At 40.8% G+C, this 24,343-nt stretch overlaps 1 protein-coding gene across 1 annotated transcript in view; it reads left to right on the forward strand.

The window, feature by feature from the left end:
• The window catches only part of Uba6 (ubiquitin like modifier activating enzyme 6), a 63,726-nt gene that overhangs the window by 27,236 nt on the left and 12,147 nt on the right, over positions 1–24,343 (forward strand). Inside the window, exons 14-28 of the mRNA XM_045130449.1 lie at positions 303–446; positions 1,446–1,513; positions 3,125–3,203; positions 5,148–5,228; positions 11,880–11,957; positions 12,589–12,770; positions 14,841–14,946; positions 16,378–16,467; positions 16,565–16,645; positions 17,375–17,503; positions 18,006–18,057; positions 18,317–18,380; positions 19,455–19,524; positions 21,415–21,486; positions 23,982–24,099. Coding sequence (XP_044986384.1) covers positions 303–446; positions 1,446–1,513; positions 3,125–3,203; positions 5,148–5,228; positions 11,880–11,957; positions 12,589–12,770; positions 14,841–14,946; positions 16,378–16,467; positions 16,565–16,645; positions 17,375–17,503; positions 18,006–18,057; positions 18,317–18,380; positions 19,455–19,524; positions 21,415–21,486; positions 23,982–24,099 — 1,414 coding nt within the window. The remainder of the gene's footprint in view (positions 1–302; positions 447–1,445; positions 1,514–3,124; positions 3,204–5,147; positions 5,229–11,879; positions 11,958–12,588; positions 12,771–14,840; positions 14,947–16,377; positions 16,468–16,564; positions 16,646–17,374; positions 17,504–18,005; positions 18,058–18,316; positions 18,381–19,454; positions 19,525–21,414; positions 21,487–23,981; positions 24,100–24,343) is intronic.

The following is a 24,343-nucleotide window of genomic DNA, read 5'->3' on the forward strand; positions in this document are numbered from 1 at the left end:
GCCGGGGCTCCGTAATCTGCAGTTTTCCCTATCATCATTTTTTTGTGCTTCATTTTATGGTTATTCATTTTGGGGTTTGATTTTTTTCCTATAGTTTTGAAAATACTGCTTGCTGGTAAATATCACTATTCTCTTAACAAAATGTAAGGATGGTAGGTATTTATACTTTATCTAAGTGATTCCAGGCTATTTTCTATAAATGAGCAGTTTGTGTGTTTTTGGAATCTGAGTTCTAATAACCGGCATCAGCCGTTGAAGTTTGGAGAGGGCTGCTAACGCTGCGCTCTTGTTCTGTGTTTCAGCCTGAAGTGCATGCCCACGTGGTGTACGGGCTCTCCTGGACTGCTCGAGGCTACTTGCCCCCGCTCGCTGCAGCAGTAGGCGGGGTGGCCAGCCAGGAGGCACTAAAAGCTGTGACGGGGAAGTTTTCTCCTTTGTGTCAGTGGGTTAGTTCTGTATTTTGTCATTTATTTACATTTAAGATTTGAGTGTTCTAATAAAATGATTGTGTTGTGTATTATAGTATTAATATGTTAGAAGACATATGTTAAATTTATTTTGCATGAAAGGGGAGCAATTTAATTTTGTAATTGAAATTCAGAATTCAATTCTTTATTTTTTCATTTATTTATTTGAGAGAGAGAGAGGAGAGAAAAAGAGGCAGATAGAGAATGGGTACATCAGGGCCTCCAGCCATTACAAATGAACTCCAGACACATGTGCCCCCTTGTGTATCTGGCTTACATGGGTCCTGGGGAGTTAAACCTGGGTCCTTTGGCTTTGCAAGCAAACACCTTAACCACTAAGCCATCTAAGGATATGACCAGTGTTCACCGTGTTTATCCAGTAAAATGGGGGGAAAAAAGCTGTAAGTGGCTTACTAGATCTTCCCATCTCTAATCAATGTGGATTAAGATATTTAATGTATCAAGTTGGAAAATAACTACAGACTAGGTACTTTCTTCTCAGAAGCTGATAATCACATTACCTATTCAAATGTAGCTGAAATTAAATGGGACTGCTATACTTCTGAGGTGAAAAAAAAAAACTAATATTAGAAAATATCACCTTTAGAATGGATAAGTGACATAAATGAAGCACTTCACCGGTGCTTTAATCCCAGCACTTGGAAGGCAGAAGTAGGGGGATCGCCATGAGTTTGAGGACACCCTAAGATTACATAGTAAATTCCAGGTCAGCCTGAGCTAGAGTGAAACCCTACCTCGAAAAACAAAAAAATAAATAAGCACCTCTAAATGGTTCTTTCAACATCATTGTAATGAGTGTAAAATAACATAAAAAAAACAATTTTCTAATGCTGTTTTAGCACTGAATCGCCATTTCGTCATCATTCCCTATGATTATTAAATAACTGAAAGAAAATAACTGCTTTTTCAGTAACGTGTCACACGTAGTAAGTTGTGTTTTCAATCTTCTACTTTCAGTTGTATCTTGAAGCTGCAGACATTGTTGAATCCCTAGGCCGTCCTGAACGTGACGAGTTCCTCCCACGGTAACACTGGCGTTGATGTTACTGTTTTCTTACTGGTATCTATAAGAGGGAGAGATTTAGCATTTTGCCTGAGTGTGCAGTTGTTTTTAAGGACCTTTCTCCTAAGTTTTTTCTTCTGCAGTTGTTTCTTATCTGCCTACAGGCTGTGTATTACTATCATACCATTTCTGCCTAGTAGGTTCGTTTACTACTTTGTAAATACTGAGTGTGAACTTTTAAAGTATAGGCCATGGAAATAATTAGCAATCTTCCACTAGGATTGCAGCATTTAAAAGCTATCTGCAGTTTTACATCAGTCACTTCACTGTCTGGGGTTGTAACTTTTTTACATAAACAGTTAAAACTTTAGAAACTTCATTTTCCTTAAACAAAAATATAATTAAAATGGGTTTAATAGTTTCAAAACCTGGGGAGGAGAAACAGAGGAAGGTAGTGGGAAGGGATTATGATCAGAATTCATTAGAAAAAAATAATCATGCCAGGTGTGGTGGCGCACACCTTTAATCCCAGCACTTGAGAAGCAGAGGTAGGAGGCTCACCATGAGTTTAAGGCCACCCTGAGACTACATAGTGAGTTCCAGGTCAGCCTGGGCTAGAGACCCTACCTGAAAAAACCAGAAATAACAACAAAAAATAGCAATAGTAATCATCGTTTTACAGTATTTTTTGTTGATACAGTAGTGCTTCTTAATCTGACTTTAAAAATCAGTCAGAAAATGCTAAGTGGAAAATTATGGAACAATTCATAAATTTGAAATGGCACATGGTTCTGAATAACATCTCACATTGTCCTTCTTCAGACATGAATCATCATTTTGTCTGTGCTTTAGTCATCAGAGGCGTGGGTGTCAGAGTTGGTAGTCTCCAAGTCACCCTCGTTTCACTTGCTGATGTCATAGTAGTGGTACTGGCAGCACTGACACACCAAAGAGAAGAAAGTAAGATGAGAAGGGAAAGAAAGGTACCAGCCCAAGGGGGGGAAATGTGATACACTGAGTTTGTTAAGGTCTGTGGCCAGGACAAATCAAGTCAGGCGTGGGAGCACATGCTTTAGTTACCACGTGGCAGGAGGTACAGAAAGGAAAGACTTCAAGACCAACCTGAGCAACACAGTGAGATCATCTCACACATAAGACGTCCATGCATACATGTTCTACCAGTAGAATTGTAAAGAAGGGGAAAAGATGGTTTTTCTTTTGCCCTCAGTATGTAGAAGTGACTACTGTGTTATGTAATAAATGCCAAGGTGAAATGGCATTTAACTTAACTATGTATGAGTAGGGTGAAATTCAGTGTATATGTAGATACTGGTTCCGTCAAAGGTTTCTGGCACCCATTGATGCAGGAGTACATTTCCTGTGGCTAGAAGAGTGAGGACACTGAAATCACCTTCACTGAAGACATTGGGAACAACCAAGTCAAAACAGAAGAAAGGAAAATCATTTCTTTGTATAGGACAGAGGAGGAAGGTCTTTGCCTTGATAAGTTAGTTGACATGATAGATTTGGGAAACAAAGTATATTCTGTTGTAAAGCACACAGTTTGGTTGGCATTAGCAATAATATATTTAAAATGTCTTTCTGTTTTTCTGGTAAATACTGTTTTCTTCAGAGGAGATCGATATGACGCCTTACGAGCCTGCATTGGGAATACATTGTGTCAGAAGCTTCACGATTTGAATATCTTCTTAGTAAGTATGAATAATAAAGAGAGTAAGTACTGTGTTCAACCATTGTTGTCCATCATTAAGTTAATTTAGTGAAATGCATTGAATCTGGGTAGTTGTGACAAGTCATGAAGCCTGCAAGAATAATAACTCTACAAGTTGGCCAACTCATATAAGAACCTATACATCTCAGAATAAAATAGCAGTATGGTAGTTTCAAACATAAAATGATTTTCTAGAAGTATATGAAAAAGTGGTTTTCTCTTAGTAAATTAAGAAATGTATAGGGGTATTCTGTCCATCTTAAATGGCAATGAACTTCCTCAAAAGTATAAAAGTCCTTTTATTATTATTATAGTTGTTATTATTAGCCAGTGTTGAAACTCTGCTAATTTTTAATAATCATTTTTATAAGCTAGCTAGCATTGTAAAAACTGGCAGTTGTTGCTGAATTGCTGCGTGTGTATGAATCTACCCTCATAAGGCATCGTTTTTTAAATTATTTTTATTTATTTACTTGCAAACAGAGAGAGAGAGAGAGAGAGAGAGAGAGAGAGAGAGAGAGCGCACACCAGGGCCTCTAGCTATTACAGACAAACTCCAGATGCATGAATCAATTTGTGCATCTCGCTTTACGGGGATACTGGGGAATCAAACCCAGGTCATTAGGCTTTGCAGGCAAGTGCCTTAACTACTGACCCATCTCTGTAGCCCAGAAGGCATCTCTTCGCATGTGTGTGCTCTAGTGTGTGGGCATACATGTGTGTGCAGCTGTATATGTGCACGTGGAGCTCAGAGATGGATGTGGGTGTCTACTCGATTGTCAGGGCCGCTCCTTCAACCCCGCGCTCACTCACGTGGCTGAACTAGTTAGCCAGCAAGACCCAGGCCTGCGCCCGTCAGCGCCTCCCCAGCACTCGGGCCACCAGCACGTGCCTCTGTGCCCAGCCTTTGTACGGTTGCTGGGGCCATGACTCGGTTCACCATACACGCACAGCAAGTGCTCTCCTGCCTGCTCAACCTTCTCCCCAGCCCCGTGTTGTATTTTGAATGCCTGTTTTACTTAAAACTCATGGTAGAGAAATCTATAATGGTTCTGGTCTATCAGATGAGTTGTGAGAAATGTCTAAAAGTAAAGAGTATTTTGGTTAATGTATTGTCCTTTTGTTGTTGCTGCTGATTATTTCTACCCTCTATTAAAAAAAAAAAAAAAAGAGCTTGGGGCTGAAGAGATGGTTTAGCAGTTAAGGCGCTTGCCTGCAGAGCCAGCAGACCTCGGTTCAATTCCCCAGGACCCATGAAAGTCAGATACACAAGGTGGCACATGTGTCTGGAGTTTGTTTGCAGTGGTTGGAGGCCCTGGCGTACCCGTTCTCTATCTCCCCCCCCACACACACACACACACTTTCTATGCCTGTCTCTCTCTCAAATAAATAAAACTAAGTTTTAAAATGAGCTGGATTTGGATTTGAAAATAGCAGAATAAATGATACCTAAATCTCTATATGCAGCTAAAATTAAAAACTTCTAAAAAAAATACAAAAATAGAGGCAGTTTTATTGAGTTCAATTTTCAAATGACTTTTGTTTAAACAGTTATAAATGTTTTCCTTACTTTATACATTTTCTTCTCTTTGATTGTTTATTTGAGGGAGAAAGAAGCAGATAGAGAGGAGAGAGTGAGAAAATGTGGGTGCCTCAGGGCCTCTAGCCACACTGCAAATGAACTCCAGACGTCTGCACTACTTTGTGCATCTGGCTTATGTGGGTCCTGGGGGCGGGAGGGTCAAATCTGAGTCCTTGGGATTTTTCAGGCAAGCATCTTAACTGTTAAGTCATCTCTCCAGCCCACTAATGGTCATTTTGAAAATATATATTTATTAAAACAACATTTGGAGAAATTAGAATGAAATTGCTTATTAGCTTCACATTCTTGTCTTATTAAACATATTCTTCTTCTTCTCCATAGGTGGGATGTGGAGCCATAGGCTGTGAGATGTTAAAAAATTTTGCTTTATTAGGTGTTGGTACAAGCAAAGAAAAAGGAATGGTAAGTTTCAAATCTCTGAAAGTTAAATGTTTATATACCTGTTGTTGCCCATTTCAAGCTATTATATTTGTCTATACAGATGTGGAATATCAGTTTTGGTTTTTGGGTTTTTTTTGTTGTTTTTTTTTTTTTCAAGGTAGGGTCTCAGTTTAGCACAGGCTGACCTTACATTCTCTCTATAGTTCCAGGTTGTCGTTGAACTTATAATGATCCTTCTACCTCTCGGACCCTGAGTGTTTTTGTTTTTATTTATGTATTTGCTTATTTATGAAAAAGACAGGCTGGGGAAGGAGCAGATAGAGAAAATGGGCGTGCCAGGACCTTTAGCTACTGCAATTGAACTCCAGATGTATGTGCCACTTTTTTGTTTGTTTGTTTTGGTTTTTTGAGGTAGGGTCTCACTCTAGCCCAGGCTGACCTGGAATTCACTATGGAGTCTCTGGGTGGCCTCGAACTCACGGCGATCCTCCTACCTTTGTCTCCCCAGTGTTGGGATTAAAGGCGTGCGTCACCACGCCTAGCACATGTGCCACTTTTGCATCTGGCTTTACTTAGGCACTAGGGAATCAGATGTCAGTCCCTTTGCTTTTCAGGCAAGTGCCTTAGCCACTAAGCCATCCCTACAGCCCTCATTATCAACTTTTGAAGACAAGTCCATGAGCTGGAAATTAGAAGATTCTGTTGGTGTTCTGATCACTTTTCTAGTTGTGTAACCTTGTGGCGAATTACCGTAGTTGTCTACTCTTCACTTCTGTCCTCTCTAATCGTCTAAGCTGAAATCTGTTGTCTTCATATCAACAATGTCAACGTCAGTGTGGGAAGGCTTGGAAAACCAAAAACATAATGAGTATTTCTGTTACACTGTTAATGAATAAATCTTTAACATGAGAGGGAGAGCATTAGAAAGTTGTACAGGACTTATAGTTTCAGTTAGTGAGTTTCAAATATAGTGGAACTATTATGGACCATGTTGTCCAATTAAAATTCACAAGACCAAATGTGAGTTATTTGCAAAATTACTTCATATATTTAAAAACATATTGGAGCCAGGCATGGTGGTGCATACCTTTAATTCCAGCACTGGGGAGGCAGAGGTAGGAGGATCGCGATGAGTTCGAAGCCACCCTGAGACTCCAAAGTGAATTCCAGGTCAGCCTGGGCTAGAGTGAGACCCTACCTCAAAAACAAAAAAAAAAAATCCATATTGGGCTGGAGGGATGGCTTAGTGATTAAGGCACTTCCCTGCAAAGCCTAAGGAGCCAGGTTTGATTCCCCAGTACCCATGTAAGCCATATGCACAAGGTGGCACATGCATTTAGAGTTTGTTTGCAGTGGCTAAAAGCTGTGGTGCACCACTTCTCTCTCTCCCTCCCTCCCTCCCTCTCTTTCTTTCTATCTGCCTCTCTTTTTTCTGTCTTACAAATAAGTAAATAAGTAAAACTAAAAAATATATTTCTTCCAGGCTACCCTGAGACTACATAGTGAATTCTAGGTCAGCCTAAGCTCAATCAAGACTCTACCTTGAAAATAAAAACAAAACAAAACAAACAATAATATAGACTAGAGGCCTCTACCCCATCCTTCCTCCTCATGGGCAAGAAGAGCTCTCTGTACATTGTCCTCGTTCCTTCTCTTAATCTATTAATGGCTCTAAGCCTTAAAAAAGAAAAAATAGGAACTAGCTTTTATTGGTGATTCTATGTATTTATTAAGGTAACTGTGCATGACCACTTGCATTATAGACCACTTAAGTAGTGGAAGCACATGTGGTCACTCACATGTTTCAGTTTATTTAAAGTGGCTTATTGTTATTTGTTACTGTCACAGCTTCAGGTGGATGTGAACATCTGTATTTATGTAAAAAGAAGGTTCATTGCTGTCATAGCTACGGGTAGATTGGAACATTTGTATGTATATAACAAGGAGGACTGCCGGGCGTGGTGTGCACACCTTTAATCCCAGCACTTGAGAGGCAGAGAGAGGAGGACCGCTGTGAGTTCGAGACCACCCTGAGACTATATAGTAAATTCAAGGTCAGCTTAGGCTAGAATGAGACCCTACCTCAAAAAAAAAAAGAATCCTAAAAAGGATTGTTGCTGTCCTATCTTATCTGCAGGTAGGTACTGCCCATTGACACTGTCCCTGCTTCCCAGTCTCTGAATCAACCCACTGACCACTGTAGGCTTCCATGCTTTAACATCAGCATGTGTGTCACCTGATAGTCTCCACCGTGTGGAAAATCACAGTGCTTACTAGTAACTACTGTCGCGAAAACCTGCTGGCGTCACACAGCGGAATAAAGTAAGCTCATGCTACGAGCGCCCTGTTAAACACGGAGACTTAATAAAAAATTTTAAGCACTCATATATGTAGCCAAAGTGTAAAGAAAAATCCCCAAGTAACCAGATTCAGAAAAGAAAGAAAATTTAATAATTTTTTTATATTTTTTTTATTTATCGGTGTTGGGAAGAGAGACACAGGTAGAGAATGGGCGCACCAGGGCCTCCAGTCTCTGCAGACAAACTCCAGGTGCCTGCGCCACCTTGTACATCGGGTTTACGTGGGACCTGGGGAGTTGAACCTGCCCTCGCAGGCAGGTACCTTAACCACTAAGCATCTTTCCAGCCCAGAAAGAAAGTTTATAACTAAACACCAGATAACCAAAATCTTGCCTCTACTTTCAAAGCTTTAAGTAGAAAGGGAAGTCATTCATGAGGAAGTAGAACTCTTAGTACCTACACTACACTTGTCCAAAATTCTCTTGTACAAAACCTTAAAGGGAAGAAATGGATATAAAAAAATTTGGGGAAATTGAAATCTCCAGTTACATACAGAGCTCCAGTTACATAAAGTGGTCCTTACAAATCCAGCACAGTGACTGTACAGAAAAATTCAGTTGTTGAGGATTACTTACATTTCAAAATGCCAAGCCAGTATAAAAAAAGGGAGGGACTGCCTCATTGGAAAATTCAGCCAAGGCAAGTAAACAGTGCCCTAAGTCCTACAGAGAAGAGAAGTTTTGCCAAAACTGAAAAATCTTACAACCATAAGGGCTAGAGAGATGGCTTAGTGATTAAGGCACTTGCCTGCAAAGCCAAAGGATCCAGGTTCAGTTCCCCAGGATCCATATAAGCCAGATGCATAATGTAGCATATGTATCCAGAGATCGTTTGTAACAGCTGGAGGTCCTGACACGTCAATCCTCTATTTGCCTCTTTGTCTCTCTCTCTCTCCCCCCCTCTCAAATAACTTTTTAAAAAGACAAAGATAAAGATAAATAGAAATGTGAGAACATAGAAACTTGTACAGAATACCTTCTGTATATCAATGAACTTAAATTTCAACTATAATGAGTGAAAATTAATAACTCGTAGTGAAGAAAGATGCCCTTTTTAGTCATAGAAAATATTGTGGAGAATAAACAATATATCCTAACAAAAAGCACCCTAAGATGAAAAACAAGTGCCCAAATTGAAAAGGTCTGAACTCATCACAAGCAAGGATAAAAAGAGGTTGTGTAAGAAACATCAAACTGTACATGCAAAACAGAAATAGAAATGCATTTACAATGCAAGGGAAAATTACTGTCACATAAGTTTCTGTAATTCAGAGTTACCTTTTGAGAGAGAGAGCAGAGTTAGGTTCATGACTAGTGAAATGACGGCGCACTCGGTACTGGAAGAGCTGCTAGATAGTGTGGGCAGTGCTTGAAGGTTAAACCGAAACACGGTCAGCACTCATTCTTAGGTTGATGTAAATGAAATACGAATACACTCTTAAAGCCTTTAGTTAAAATAATTTGCTTTGCTGGACGTGATGGTATACCCTTTAATCCCAACACTTGGGAGGCAAAGGATCTGTGCCACCCTGAGACTGCATAGTGAATTCACCCAAGGCTCGAGCAAGACCCTGTCTCAAAAAACCAAACAAGGGCTGGAGAGATGGCTTAGCGGGTAAGCGCTTGCCTGTGAAGCCTAAGGACCCCGGTTCGAGGCTCGGTTCCCCAGGTCCCACGTTAGCCAGATGCACAAGGGGGCGCACATGTCTGGAGTTCGTTTGCAGAGGCTGGAAGCCCTGGCGCGCCCATTCTCTCTCTCTCCCTCTATCTGTCTTTCTCTCTGTGTCTGTCGCTCTCAAATAAATAAATAAAAATTTTAGAAAAAAAAAACAATCACGCGTGGTGGCGCACGCCTTTGATTCCAGCACTAGGGAGGCAGAGGTAGGAGGATGGCTGTGAGGTTGAGGCCACCTTGAGACTACAGAGTAAACTCCAGGTCAGCCTGGGATACAGAGAAACCCTACCTCAAAAAAAAGAAAAAAGAAGAAGAAGAAGAAAAGAAAAACCAAACCTAAAATAATTCCTGATTTGGAACTAGTATGGTTAAAAATAATTTAACTAAAATAGCATTGATAACCTAGAAAGTAGGAAGGAGATTACAAGTTAAATAATTCGGATGTCCTAGATCCCTTAACTAAAGTTCATGATTTGTGTGTGTTGGGAGTTGAACCTTGTGCATTGTCAGCAAATGCCTACCACGAGACGGCATTCCCAGTCCTCTTATTTCTACTTTGAGACAGGATTTCGTTGAGTTATCCAGGCTGGCTTTAAACACACTCTGTAGCCAGGTAGGCCTTGAACTTGAAATCCTCCAACTTCAGTTCTCAAGTAGCTGGGATCTCAAGTTAATTTTGATCTTAATTTCTAGAGACAGAAAAGATAATGGGAAACAAGTAATGTATTCCAAACTCACTACTTAAAAATGTAATTTCTGAACTATCAAGAAAATGTGTCTACTGCAAACGAACTGTAGATGCATGTGTCCCCTTGTGCTTCTGGCTTACATGGGTCCTAGGGAATCGAGCCTCGAACCGGTGTCCTTAGGCTTCACAGGCAAGCACTTAACCGCTAAACCATCTTTCCAGCCCCTGAAAAAAAAAAAAAAAAAAAAAAAAAGAAAATGTGTCTATTGTAATAGAAGGCAGAGGAGAGAGTCAGGCTTGGGTTATTATGACAAAGATATAATCACAATTAGGAGCTGGTTTGGTTCTTTACAGGACAGCTAATGCTTCCTTTTGTCAGATTTTCATTGCTGACAAATGCCTGAAAAACAATTAAAAGGGAGAAAGTTTCCTCTAGCTGGCATTTCAGAGGTTTTAGTCCACCGTCACTTTATTACTGTGCGCTTGCAGCTTACTGTAGTGGCACAAGGAGTTAGTTTGTACAGCTGCTCACCTACAGAAACCAAAAAGCGACCTGCTTCTTTCCTGTAGACCTCACTTCCCAGTGATGCATGCCATTGTGCAGTGAATGTGTCAGTCAGTGCTGTAGGACCATTTCTCGTCACTCAGTCATCAGTCAGTGACTGGATCTCCTAGCTAGAAACTAAGCCTTCAGATCTTGAGCTTTGCGGCACATATATCCAAACCTAACAGACTGTTGTTCCAACAGAAAGCCATGACCTTTATTCAGTTACACAGAAATGTGAACACCTCAGGGAAACGCCAGCTGCAAGGTCCCTGATCAGTGCTGACAGCCAGAACAGTCTGGGAAGTGCCCCACCTGGCAGACCTTGTTTGATATACTAGTTAGTAGCAAATGTTTTGTGAAAACTTCAGATTATGTTAGGTCTAGTCACCTTCTTGATCCTTTAGAATAGAAATCTGGAAGCTTGCTTAATAGCACTAGATTGAAAATACTTCATGCATACAGTCACCCACTTGTGTCCTGACAACATGTAAACAGTCACCAGTAAACAACAAAATTTTATTTATAAAAAACAGCAGGGTGTAGTTTGTAGAGATCACTGTATCTGGATTACTCAGGTGAAGTATGGTAGCACCCTTTGCAGATTATCGTCCCAGTGCAGGAGGGAGGAGGACGTCGAAACAGGAATGGGAGTGGAAGGGGCTAAAGGAGATGGGATGGAAACTCGATCACATTGCAGTATGGTCATGTATTAAAGTTCTCAAAAACCTGTTAAAGACTAGGTCTCATAAGAAAGAGAGCTCTGCATAATTAGTTTTATAGTTCTAAATGGTGGCAGGTTGTTTTCAGCATCTTAAAAAATTAAGAATAGGGCTGGAGGGATGGTTTAGCAGTTAAGGTGTTTGCCTGGGAAGCCTAAGGACCCCAGTTCTATTCTCCAGGTCCCACGTAAGCCAGATGTGCATGCTGGCACACCCATTCTCTCTCTGTCTCTCCCCCTCTTTCTCTGTCAAGTAAATAATTTTTTTTTAAGAAAGAACAAAGTTTTGGATTGGAGTTACAAGATAAGTCAGTTATCTTATTTGGCTATCTTGTGCTGAGCATTAGTTGTAACAGCTTAATATAAATATAAAAGCACAGTATTGATACCCATTTTGGAGTTTTATTTGTTTATTTATTTATTTCCAACCAAAATAATTTGAAAGAGCTGGGCGTGGTGGCACACACCTTTAATCCCAGCACTCGGGAGGCAGAGGTAGGAGGATTGCCGTGAGTTCAAGGCCACCCTGAGACTCCATAGTGAATTCCAGATCAGCCTGGACTAGAGTGGGACCCTACCTCAAAAAACCAAAATAATAATAAAAATAATAATAATTTAAAAGTATTATAGTCAAATTGAGAAATGCAAAATACATTTATCTGTTTTGTTCACCTCTTGACAATAGGTAACAGTTACAGATCCTGACTTGATAGAAAAATCCAACCTCAATAGACAGTTCCTGTTCCGCCCACGTCACATACAGGTATGGCGCTGTTTTCAAATTAAGTGCATGACTGGATAATCCCCATTCTTTTGTCTGTTTGTTTGTTTGTTTCTCGAGGTCGGGTCCCATTCTAGCTCAGGCTGACCTGGAATTCACTCTGTAGACTCAGGGTGGCCTCGATCTCACGGTGATCCTCCTACCTCTGCCTCCCGAGTGCTGGGATTAAAGGCATGCACTACTATGCCCGGCTGATAATCCCCATTCTTTATTAGAATCCCTCAAGATACCACATACTAAGAAGGACAAGATGGGAAAAATAAGAAATTATCTTTTAATGCCAAAGTACTGGTTTCTGTATTCTGGATATTTTTTTGAGTTGTAAAACATGATTAGCATTTTCATTCTGTAATCACCAAAGTACATTTCCATATTTAGTCTTAGTAACTATTTTGAAATTGTAAAAAATCACAAACTTGCTGGGCATAGTGGTACACACCTTTAATTTCAGCACTTGAGAGGCTGAGACAGGAATGCGATGAGTATGAGGCCAATCTGGAACTACATGGTAAATTCCAGGTCAGCCTGGGCTAGAGCAAAAATATAAAACAGTGGTAAGAAAATACAAGTTCAGTCATAGTTGATCTTTTCTGAACATTGATTATTTGTTTAGAAAGCTAAAAGCTATACTGCTGCTGAAGCAACTCTGAAAATAAATCCTCAGCTGAAGATAGACGCACACATGAATAAAGTGTGTCCGGCCACTGAGACCATCTACAATGATGAATTCTATACAAAACAAGATATCATTATTACAGCATTAGATAACGTGGAAGCCAGGAGATATGTAGACAGGTATGTTGTTGAAATTCAAGTTCTTAAAGAATTACTTTCACTTTTACTTGTTTCCACCCTGCTTTGTGCAAAGTTACCCGTATTCTGGTTACTCTTCGTGTCCCGCTGTGCGCAGTACCTCCAAGCTCGGCTTGCGTCAGATTTCCCGTTGCACGTTCACGGTACAGGTGGGCGCCGCCGAGCTGTTTTCAGGTGGCGTGCACCACGTGTGCCACCCAGCTGACCCTGTTCCGGGTCCACCCTGGCTTTCCTCGCCCCAGCTTCGTACATGCCTCTGATTCTTAGAAGGCCTTTGGCTCTTTTTCTTCCCAGTTTTTACTTATTTTTTGAGGGGAGGCCAGATAGAGAAAGAATGGGCATGCCAGGGCCTTGCTACTGCAAATGAACTCCATACCCATGCACCACCTTATGTGTCATGGGTACTGGGGAATCGAACTTGGGTCCTTGGGCTTTTCAGGCAAGCACCTTAACAACTGAGCCATCTCTTCAGCCCCTTCTTTTTCCTTTTTGAGAGTTTTAACAGAAGAACATACTATCCTACCCTCCCAGCCTCTTTTGTCCCCTCGTCTTCTCCAGAGCACACTCCTCTTGCCACGCAGCACTTCTGTCTTGATGTATTAGTCTTCTTGTCATCCTCTGTTCTCTATGGCAAAATGAATAGGTCTTGAGGGGACCACTGACAACCTCGTGAAGTCATGAATGTTCCGGTAGGTTCTTGACTGGAGGACAGTATCTCAAAGTACTCCTTCCCATTCTGTGGCTTTTAAATTCTCGCCAACTCCTTTCTGCAGTGGTCCCTGGTCTTCGGAGGGTGTGATTGAGATGTCTTCTTTTTTTTTTTTTTTTTTTTTTTTTGGTTTTTCGAGGTGGGGTCTCACTCTGGTCCAGGCTGACCTGGAATTAACTCTGTCATCTCAGGGTGGCCTTGAACTCATGGCGATCCTCCTACCTGTGCCTCCCGAGTGCTGGGATTAAAGGCGTGCGCCACCACGCCCGGCTTTGAGATGTCTTCTTTAATGTTGAGAGCTCTTAATAGCTCTTTTTACGTCATGGATTTTAATATATCATTCTTTAGGTTCCTCCAAAATTCCTGACTGCAGGTGGACCTGTTGTTCCTTAGTTTAGGTTGATCCTTACCCTTTGCACTTTCAAACTAAGTGTCTTTCTTAAAACAGACTTTAACCTCTAAATCTACTTACCTCAATACTTTTTCTTTCATGGCACTTACTTTATTTTATTGTTTGTTTGTTTTAAGCTAGGGTCTCACTCCAGCCCAGGCTGACCTGGAACTCACTCTGCTCACAGAGGTCCTCCTACCTCAACCTTCTGAGTGTTGGAACTAAAAGCATGCATCACTATGCCTAACTCATAGATGCTTATGTAATGTTTGTTTCTTCACTAAATCTTATATCCCAGACCATTTTTTTCTAGCACTGTATCTTTGGTGCTAATCGTTTCGTTCATGATAATTTGTGAAGACAAGTGACTAAACGTGTATACTTGACACAGTCTTGGCACCACCCACATCCTTACATAGCTCCCCAGCATTAGAGTACTAGGACAGGCGCCTGTACGCAGAATGTCTACCAGGTGAGAAATGCAGTGGAAGCCTGCAATCGTGAGCAGAAGAAAGAAAGATGAGACAGTTCTAAGAAACTAAAGTGGGGAAAATCTGGAGACAATGTTAGCTTTTAGAAAAGGTTAATTCTGTTTTGAGATAAAGTGATTTTTGAGATAATGTGGTAGACTCTATAGTCAGAAAGTAACCAAGGAATAGATAGAAAGCAAGAAAAGAAAGAGTAAGCCTGTTTAAAAGTTAACCTGGAAATGGGAGCTAGCAAACCCCAGGACTATGTACAGCATTGTAAAGGAGAGAAAGAAATTACTAAATTGAGCAGTAGAACTTGCATATGTGGTAGGACTGGAGTGAAAATGGTGGATGTGTTGTGTCTGTTTCCTACAATACCGAACTCCCACGTGACCCGTGGGAACGGCAGCTTGTGTGGAGTTGCTCCTTGCTGACTTGCCGCTGCTCCCTCTTACATGTGGACGTACTGTGCTTCCTCACAGCCGCTGCTTGGCGAATCTGCGGCCGCTCTTAGATTCTGGAACGATGGGCACAAAGGGACACACTGAAATTATTGTACCTCACCTGACTGAGTCTTACAGTAGTCATGTAAGTGAACTGATGTTTTGAAGTAAGTGTCTTTATGTCTCCCACATCATTGAGTCACATCTGACTTAGCTTTCATCATCTTCCCTTTGCTCTGCCAGTTACCTTCATCTGTGCATGTGCGTCGTAAATACATTGACTGTAGTTTATTTATTTATTTGACAGCAACAGACAAAGGCAAATAGAGAGTGAATGTTCGCGCCAAGGCCCCGGCCACTGCAAACAAACTCCAGACGCATGCGCCCCCTTGTGCATCTGGCTAATGTGGGTCCTGGGGAATTGAGCCTTGAACCAGGGTCTTTAGGCTTCACAGGCAAGCGCTTAACCACTAAGCCATCTTTCCAGCCCAGATTTTTTTCATAAGAGCAGTTCAACTTTTAGATGAATAAAACTGTCATCAAAGATTTAAAATTATATTCATCTGTTAGATCCTAGCTGACATAAAGAATTTAAAAGTATGTAGTGATTGTGCACTCATGGCCAATATTTATTCTCACAAGGAATTTATACTCCTGCAGGCATTGTTAGAAATACCCATGAAACCTGGTAAAAATACAACCCGGGAGACCCCCCCCAAACCTAACTGAAAAATCAAATGCAACAACAGTAGAATCAAGTTGTATATTTATATATATTCTACATAACTAATATGAGAAAAACATTTTTACTAGAGATTTTAAGAGACTGCCAAAGTTGAAACTGCTAATCTAGGAAATTAGTATAGGCATTGTAATTTAAACTTTATCACCAGGTGTGATAAAGCACTCAGGAGGCAGAGGTAGGAAGATCATTGTAGTTCAAGGCTAGCCTGAAACTACATAGTGAATTCCAGGTCAGCCTAAGCTAAAGTGAAACTCTTGTCTCAAAAAGAAAAAAAAAAAAAAAAAAATTACCAACTCAAGTGAAATAATTAGAAGTATAAAATTTTTTCCAGGAACAATATACCTTTCTTTAATGACTAAGCTTGGTTTAGTATAATTTGATTTCCATGTCCTCTTAGGAATAGGTTCATACATATAATGAAAATACTATAATAGACTAAATTGACAAGTCGAATTTGAACGAGATTAGATGGAGAGAATCATGTAATTGGAAGATTCTCAAAATAGGAAATGCTGTACAATTCTGAGTTCCTGATTCTCTCTGTCGCATTTTTCTGAATCCTTCTCCAATGTTTTTGACTTCAGAATCATAAAAAGCAGAAGTTAATACTCTTCTTCTCTCTTTAGGTGTAAAATTTCACTGGTAGCTCATAGGTTAGCAAACTAAATTAGAGATAGATGAAGTAAAAGGAGATAACCGAGTAAAACAGCAAATAAGCATAGACAGTGAGCATTCCCTATAGTTCACCCCACGTAGCTTTCCGGTCAGAACGTGACACTGGTACAGAACTTTGGCATTGCTTGTCAGCATATCTGATGTCCTTGTGCCTAGCGGGACCCCCCAGAAGAGGAAATACCCTTTTGTACTCTGAAGTCCTTCCCGGCTACTATTGAGCACACTATCCAGTGGGCACGAGATAAGGTAAACGTTCTTCTCAAGGAATTTGTTTTCTTTAAGTCAGGAAAGAAGATTATTATAATTTGTAAACAGAATTCACAACTTTTTTCCTTTCTTTTAGTTTGAAAGTTCCTTTGCCCACAAGCCTTCATTGTTTAACAAATTTTGGCAAACCTACCTGTCTGCAGAAGATGTCTTACAGGTAAAAGAAGTGCATTTCATACAAACCTAATGCTTTGTGTCAGTAAAATCTTATTTTCAAATCAAAGTGGTAAATTGGCATGCATAAATAGGAGCATCTTATCATTGTGCGTAAACAGTGATGTGTTCTTGAAATTAAGTCACAAGTGACCTTTCTTTAGCTTAGTGGAAGTAACATGTAATCATCGCTATTTGACCCACAAAATAAAATTAATGTGTTTCAAACTAATAAAGATGTGGTAATAGTGATTTTTAAAAGGATTAAATAAAGGGTTTGGTCAACTCAGTGGGGAAAAATTGAGGTAAATATAAGTAAAAATTCCATGAATGGACATTGATCTTCCTGCTTCCATTATAAAGTCACCTTCAAAGATATTTCCTTGTATTTCTTAATTCTATATTACTCAAAAAGTCAGTGTTTTATTAAATATTACATGTAGGATTCCATATACTAAGTACTTACATGGTATTTACATCTGCAAAAGTGTGGATATATCTTGTAAGTTAAATATGAAAGGTAAAATTGCTTATGCTGTCTCTTGCTTCTCTTCTAAAATAAAATAAAGAGAAAAATAGCCATTGAGCACGTGAGGTAGGAAAAAAAAGTACAAACATTACCCACAAGTGCTGGTACTTTAGGCTTCAGCTCATACTTCAGTGGAGAGTATATACATGTGTGCTTATAACAGGACATGTTTTATTTTCATGTTGTTTTTCTTTCCCATTCTAGAAGATGCAGAATGGACAGAGCTTAGAAGGCTGTTTTCAAGTTATTAAGTTACTTAGCAGAAGACCTAGAAGTTGGTTCCAGTGTGTAGAATTGGCAAGGTTAAAGTTTGAAAAATATTTTAACCATAAGGTAAGTATGCATTCTGAGATGGTAAGCAGCAGGTCTTGGCTCATTTAGTTATTACTAATTTCACTAGCCTACAGTATCTACTCTTTACCAAGCTGTTCAGCAATAAACAGTAAATTAAGTGGGAATAAAGGCTGCACACATGAGTTACTTCTCTTTCAGTGTGACTGATAAAGGCATTTATAACGTGCACTTACCAGCTTTAAGTATGCATTAAACGAACCTTGCCTGTGTACAAATTCGGTTTTTCTCTCCAGGTAGTAAGGAATGTATTCCTCTGTCTGTAGTCTAAGGTTTGTTTAAAATAAGGGCAAGAAACTGAAAAAACATACCTCAGTCAGAGATGTCAGTGTAATTGTTTTTCCAACCGTAACTCATAAGCACGCACTGTGCTTTTGTGTTTCCTCTTGTGTAAGTTAAAGACGTGGAGGAACACGTACGTGGCATAGTGCCCAGATGAGGACTGCGCATGCGCGGCCACTGACGGGCTGTCCTCTGTCCTCAGGCACGCCAGCTGCTGCACTGCTTTCCTGCCGACACGCGCCTGAAAGACGGCAGTGAGTATGACCCCTGCGGCCCACCGCCCGGCTCACGGCCCGGTTTTGTTTTAATGTTGGGTCTCACTCTGGTCCAGGCTGACCTGGAATTCTATGGAGTCTCAGGGCGACCTCGAACTCAGTGATCCTCCTACCTCTGCCTCCCAGTGCTGGGATTAAAGGCGTGCGCCACCATGCCCGGCTTTTGAGAGAGATTGTCATTAACTTGATGATTCCTGGTTTACATATATGTTAAATGCGATATTATATCTTTTCTTAGGCTTCTTTTGGCAGTCACCTAAGAGGCCACCTTCTCCAATAAAATTTGATTTAAATGAACCTTTGTAAGTATATATACCTAACTGAACTGCATATTGCAGGGCATGGAAATTACATGATGGCATCCTTATTAAACTAAGAGTTAACAAGTCATTCTTGTCCACAAAGTCATCCACCACCTTTGTTCATACACAAATGTGAATCCATTTCCTCCCATGGTAAAGAGATTCCTTATTTACAATATCTTAGAGGAAAGCAGGCATATCTGACTTTGTCCATCAGAAAGTAAAATGACAATACAGATTTCTATATTAAGGTAAGAAGTCTTATTTATAAGGGATAATTACTACCATTTCTCTAAATTAATACCAAATTAATTGTTCCAGACATTTGTCTATGCATGAATACCTAGGTACATACACTTATTAGAACCCCACTTGTATTATGTATTTTAATTAAACTCTTAGCTTGCCTTGTACAGTGAGTTCTTTGCTTAATTTCTGACCTATTACTTTAGGCCTCTAGTTGCATTATCTTGAACTGTTTTCCTCCAAGACATTATATTATCCCTTTTATGTTTATAAATTCATTTATTTGGTTTGAACCCAATATATACTCATTAATACCTGTTGCATATTATTTTCTTAGGACTTAAAACGAATTCTCTTGTACTAGTCTATTTTTTCTCATTGTCACACTCACTCCATTCTGTGGTATTCATGGTGTCTACCTACATATTGTTGGTGTTTTTGATGACATTAGGTAGATATTTTCTTTCATAATTTATACAGTGTTTAGACTAGAATTTCATTGTCCACCTTCAAAAATAAAAAGTAAATCTATAACAAAGTCTCTATAGATAGTTGTCCTGAAGTATTACTTTAAATGTCTTATCTGCATTTATTATTTGAGAGAGAGAGAACGGGTGCTCCAGAGCTTCCAGACTCTTGTGCCACTAGGTGCATCTGGCTTACGTGGGTCCTGAGGAATCAAACCTGGGTCCTTAGGCTTCTCAGGCAAGCACCTTAACCGCTAAGCCATCTCTCCAGCCTTTCAAGTGTTATTTTAAAAGCTGTGTCTTGATGAATGAAATGTCTTTTAAATGTCCATGCAAATTGCTTTACTTTTTATTTCAAAAGGCACTTCAGTTTCCTTCAGAATGCTGCAAAACTGTATGCTGCGGTGTATTGCATTCCATTTTCAGAAAAGGTGAGGTGCTCCTCAAGCCCTAGAAAGTACTTAAACCAGGTGCAAATTAGTCTGCTAATTGTATCAGAATGTATTTCACGTTGTAATACTTTTTCTTCTTGATAAGAACCTTTTTTATTTTGTTACTGCCCATTCTTACCTAGCAAAAGTTGACTGTTGATTGCAGTGCCAGTAACAGAAGGAGGTCCTGACACCGTAGTTCCTCTCCTGGGCATCGTCTGCACTGAGTTACTGCAACAGGGCCAGTGCGGGATTGAGAGGAAGCAGTTGTGCATAGGCTGGTTTTCTCAAATGCCTGCTAGAGTTCAAGAAGTGCTGTGCCTTCAAGTAGACTCGAGTAGAGAAGCAGGAAGTAGATTTTTTTTTTTTTTTTGCCACTGAGTTTTACTTTTTATCCCCCTTCCCCATCAGTGCTGACCTCCCTTCTAGCTCATGACCCTCCTGGTTTAGCTTCCTGACTGCTCAGGTCACCAATGTGTACAACCATTCTGAGTTACAGACCCATAATTAGCCTGACATGCCTGCTGCAGATTAATCTTAGGATCAGTATAAAATAGTGCATAAAAATCAAGTAAAAACAGTGTTACTTTTGTAAATTTTTCTGAAAGAATTATAACTTTTATAAGAACTGGGACTGGGAGATAGCTTAGTGGGTAAGAGCACTTGATATGAGCAAGAGGGCCTGAGACCACCTAAGTTGGATTCACCAGCACCCATGTACATAGCTGGATGTGGCCATACATGTCAGCCTGTCCTGTGGGGAACAGACTAGAGAATTGCTGGGGTGACCAAAAATCACAGCATTCAGAGAAAAACGCCATCTCAAGGAAATATGTGCATTAGCTGTACAGGAAGGACACCCAGAGTTATCTGACCTCTGTTTTTTGGTTTTCTTTTTGTGTTTTTCTTTTGGTGCTAGACCAGAGCCTTGTGTTTTCGAGACAATGGCTGTACCACTGAGCTACAACCCCAGCTCCTTAGTGAATGTGGATACAATAGCCTTAAATTCATTAGTCATTTGGCTTCTTGCTTATTATCATATGAATTCCATTAACTTATTTCTTGAGTATAACACTACTCAGGAAATAAGACAGTACAATTTAAGGAAATGGGGGGAAGTCCACATTTAAAACTTTGCAGAACTGGCCAGGCGTGGTGGCGCACACCTTTAATCCCAGCACTCAGGAGGCAGAGGTAGGAGGATCACCATGAGTTCAAGGCCACCCGGAGACTCCATAGTGAGTTCCAGGTCAGCCTGGGCTAGAGTGAGACCCTACCTCGGGGGGGAAAAAAAAAAAAAGCTTAGCAAAACTAAGATTTAAGGTGTTGTGGTTAATAAGTACATTTCATTCCTGGTTCTCTCTCCCAGTAGCGTTACGAAATTCTAAAGAAATGAAGGCGAATGCCTGTTGTAATCAACTTCTTTTTCCTGGCAGAAAACGCCCAACTAAGAGCAGCTTGTGGGAGGTGAGGGCTTATTTTGGTGACAGACACAGGAGGAAGCTCTATGATGACAGAGAAAACGATGGCATGCATAGAGGATGGACATTACCTCCTGGCCAGCATCCAGTGGACAACAGCAGCAGCAGAGTGTGCCAAACACTGGCAAGGAGAAGCTGGCTATAATATCCATAAGCCCATCCCCATCAACTGCAGGGGCCTCCAGTTCCCAAATTGCCATCATCTGGAGACCTAGCATTCCAAACACATAAGTTTATGGGGGACACCTGAATCAAGCCACCACAATATCTAAATGGATGTAGTGTGAACATTCATTTGACAAGTTTGTGTACAGTTGTTAAATAGTTTAATAATGGTAAGGGACCTGTTGGATGTTTTTAGCTTCAGAATTGGAAAGAATGTTGACATAATTACTTTTTTATAAAACAGGACTTATCAGTGAATACCATCATGAATATTCTTTCAGAGATAAAAGTTCAGGAATTCAAACCTTCCAACAAAGTAAGTTTAAAAATTCATTCATTTAGCTATAATTGTATTAAACTTTTGCCTGTAATAAGTCCCAGTTTAAACCTGGAGAAACCGTAATGAACAGTTTTTACCTTTGTGAATGATACATTCCAGTAGGATGGATATGACTGTAAACAAAATGCCTATAACTACATAGTATGTAGTATTGCAGTGCAGACATGAAAATAACCAATAATATACAGTGTGTAATATTGCCTTGTCATTACTACTAGTGAGAAAAGGAGTAAAGTGGGGGCAGGTGAGTCATGTAGCTGGCGTCATTTTATGTGGCATAGAGGGGAAAGCCTCACTAACTGTTTGTAGACGAGAGGGAATGAAGCGTACTGGAAGCTGGTAGTGGTTCCCGCCGCCGCAGAGCGGTAGAGACCAGGGAGCAGGGGCAAGTGTGGAGAGACCAGAGGCTCTTGTGAGAGGCCAGGGCTTTCCTAGAGAAGAACATATATGAAGGAAAAATGAGATTTACAGTCACCTAGTTAGGATAAGTGTTCTTTTGTGAAATGAAAGCTAATGGAGAGCTGGGGAGAGATGGCTCAGTGTTAAAAGCACTTGCTTACAAAGGCTGCGGGCCCAAGCTCAGTTTCCCAGCACCCAAGTAAAACCAGATGCACAAAGTGGCACATGTGTCTGGAGTTGGTTTCCAGTGACAAGAGACCGTGGGTGGGTAGGTGTGTCTCAAAAATATATTATTTTTACAATGCTAATGGAGGGTTTTAGATTAGGGTAGTCACAGGATATGAGTTAAACTTAAAAGGATGGCTGGCTGTTTAAGAATGCTATGAAGAGAAAACTGTAAAAGCTGTTGTTATTGCAAAAGATGATGGAGTGTGAAGTAGTAGCTGGTAGGACTGTGAAGAGAAAGGATTGGATTTTGTCCTGAGAGGACGTCTAAGAAACTGAAATTGAAATATGAGTAGGACGAAGGTGGGGAAATTGTAACGTTCTCAGTTGCAATGAGAAGGAAGCTGAGTGGTTCGTAGTGAGGGAGGGAGGAAGGTGAAGGAAGTTTGAAGGGAGGAGAAAACTCGGGAAAAGATGTTAGTAGCCTGCCGCGGAGTCCATGGGAGGCAGGCTGCAGGCTGCACAGCGGCAGGCGTGCGTCAGAGAGAGAAAGCAGTGACAAGGGAACGTGAAGTGCGGTATGTGCCTTTCTGCATCCACGCTAAACATTATCAGGCAAGCAACCTTCAAAAGGTAATGTTTGCAGGTCTTGTTTCTCCTTTGTATTTATGGAGAAAACAGCCTTTGTGTGCAGTGACTCCGCTGAGTGAGGGCTCGAGACGCAGGAGCAAGGAAAGCGTGAAGAGAAGGCCGAGGGAAGAGACCGTCCGTGCTTGCTGCTGACAGCGCCCGTCGCCGCAGCAAGTGTCCTGAGCACTTAGCCACAGCTCGAGTGCCACACAGCCCGCTAGGAGTATCTTTTGTTTTTCAGTAAGAGTATTTTTTAGGTAGGGTCTAGGTAGCTCAGGCTAACCTGCAATTCACTCTAGCCCCATGCTGGCTTCAAACTCACGACAGTCCTTCTACCTCAGCCTCCCAAGGGCTGGGATTCAAGGCGTGTACCACCATGTGTTGAAATACTAGAGATAGTGTTTGAATGAATTAATTTTTTTTTTTAATTTTTATTTATTTATTTATTTGAGAGTGACAGACAGAGACAGACAGATAGAGGGAGAGAGAGAGAATGGGCGCACCAGGGCTTCCAGCCTCTGCAAACGAACTCCAGACGCGTGCGCCCCCTTGTGCATCTGGCTAACGTGGGACCTGGGGAACCGAGCCTTGAACCGGGGTCCTTAGGCTTCACAGGCAAGCGCTTAACCGCTAAGCCATCTCTCCAGCCCAGAATGAATTAATTTTTTAAAAGACAGTGTTTTGGTGTGAAAATCTGATCTCATAAATTTCCTACTAAGTACTTTCTTAAGGATAGGTCACTTGCCGTGTATGCTGTGAGAATCACACTGTACTTTGTAGATGAAGGAAGATATCTTCCTTCGGAGAAGGGCACATTGGTAATCGGCAAATACTTAACTGATGCCGTGTCTCATATGCTTTAGATATGGCTTCGGTAGTTTTTGCTATATGAGACAGCTATGTGCTAATTAGAATTATGCAATTTAAGTCCCAGTTAGATTGGTCAAAATTAAAACTACCTTAATATCAAATTCATTGTAAAAAAAAAGATAGCCATGGCTATAAGCTAAGCTGTTCAGTGGCTATTTTTAAGGCCCAGTATAAAGCGTTTGTCGTAGGTAGACTAAAGCCTCTGAGTGAGCTGGGGAAGAGGCGGCCGGTTCTCGGGCAGTGCGCGTGCCGTGCGCTGACAGCAAGCAGGCACAGACGCTGCAGTGTTACCTGCCGCATCTCACCGAGCAACGGTTTCCTCTTGATGATTTCATTAAACATAAGAAGATAACCAGACATAGGTGCAGGGTGTGCTTGCACTAATAGATGTGTACACACGCTTACAGGTGGTTCAAACAGATGAAAACGCAAGGAAACCAGACCATGTTCCTATCTCCAGTGAAGATGAAAGGAATGCTATTTTCCATCTAGAAAAGGCAATTTCATCTAATGCAGCTACCAAAAGTAAGAGAAAGACTTGTTGAAAATATTTTGAGATGGCACCATAGGTAAATTGCTTACCACACAAACAGACCTGAGTTTGAATCCCCAGTATCAACCTGAAATGCCAGGTATGACGTCACATGCCTTGATCCCAGAATTGGGGAGGCAGAGACAGGGAATCCCAGGGCCCCATTGGCTGAATCAGTGAGCTGTAGATTAAGTATGAGACTCTGTCTCAAAGCATGAGGGGAGAGGGAGTGAAGAG

Source organism: Jaculus jaculus, chromosome 11 (genome assembly GCF_020740685.1).
Source record: "Jaculus jaculus isolate mJacJac1 chromosome 11, mJacJac1.mat.Y.cur, whole genome shotgun sequence".
Taxonomy (NCBI): Eukaryota; Metazoa; Chordata; class Mammalia; order Rodentia; family Dipodidae; genus Jaculus; species Jaculus jaculus.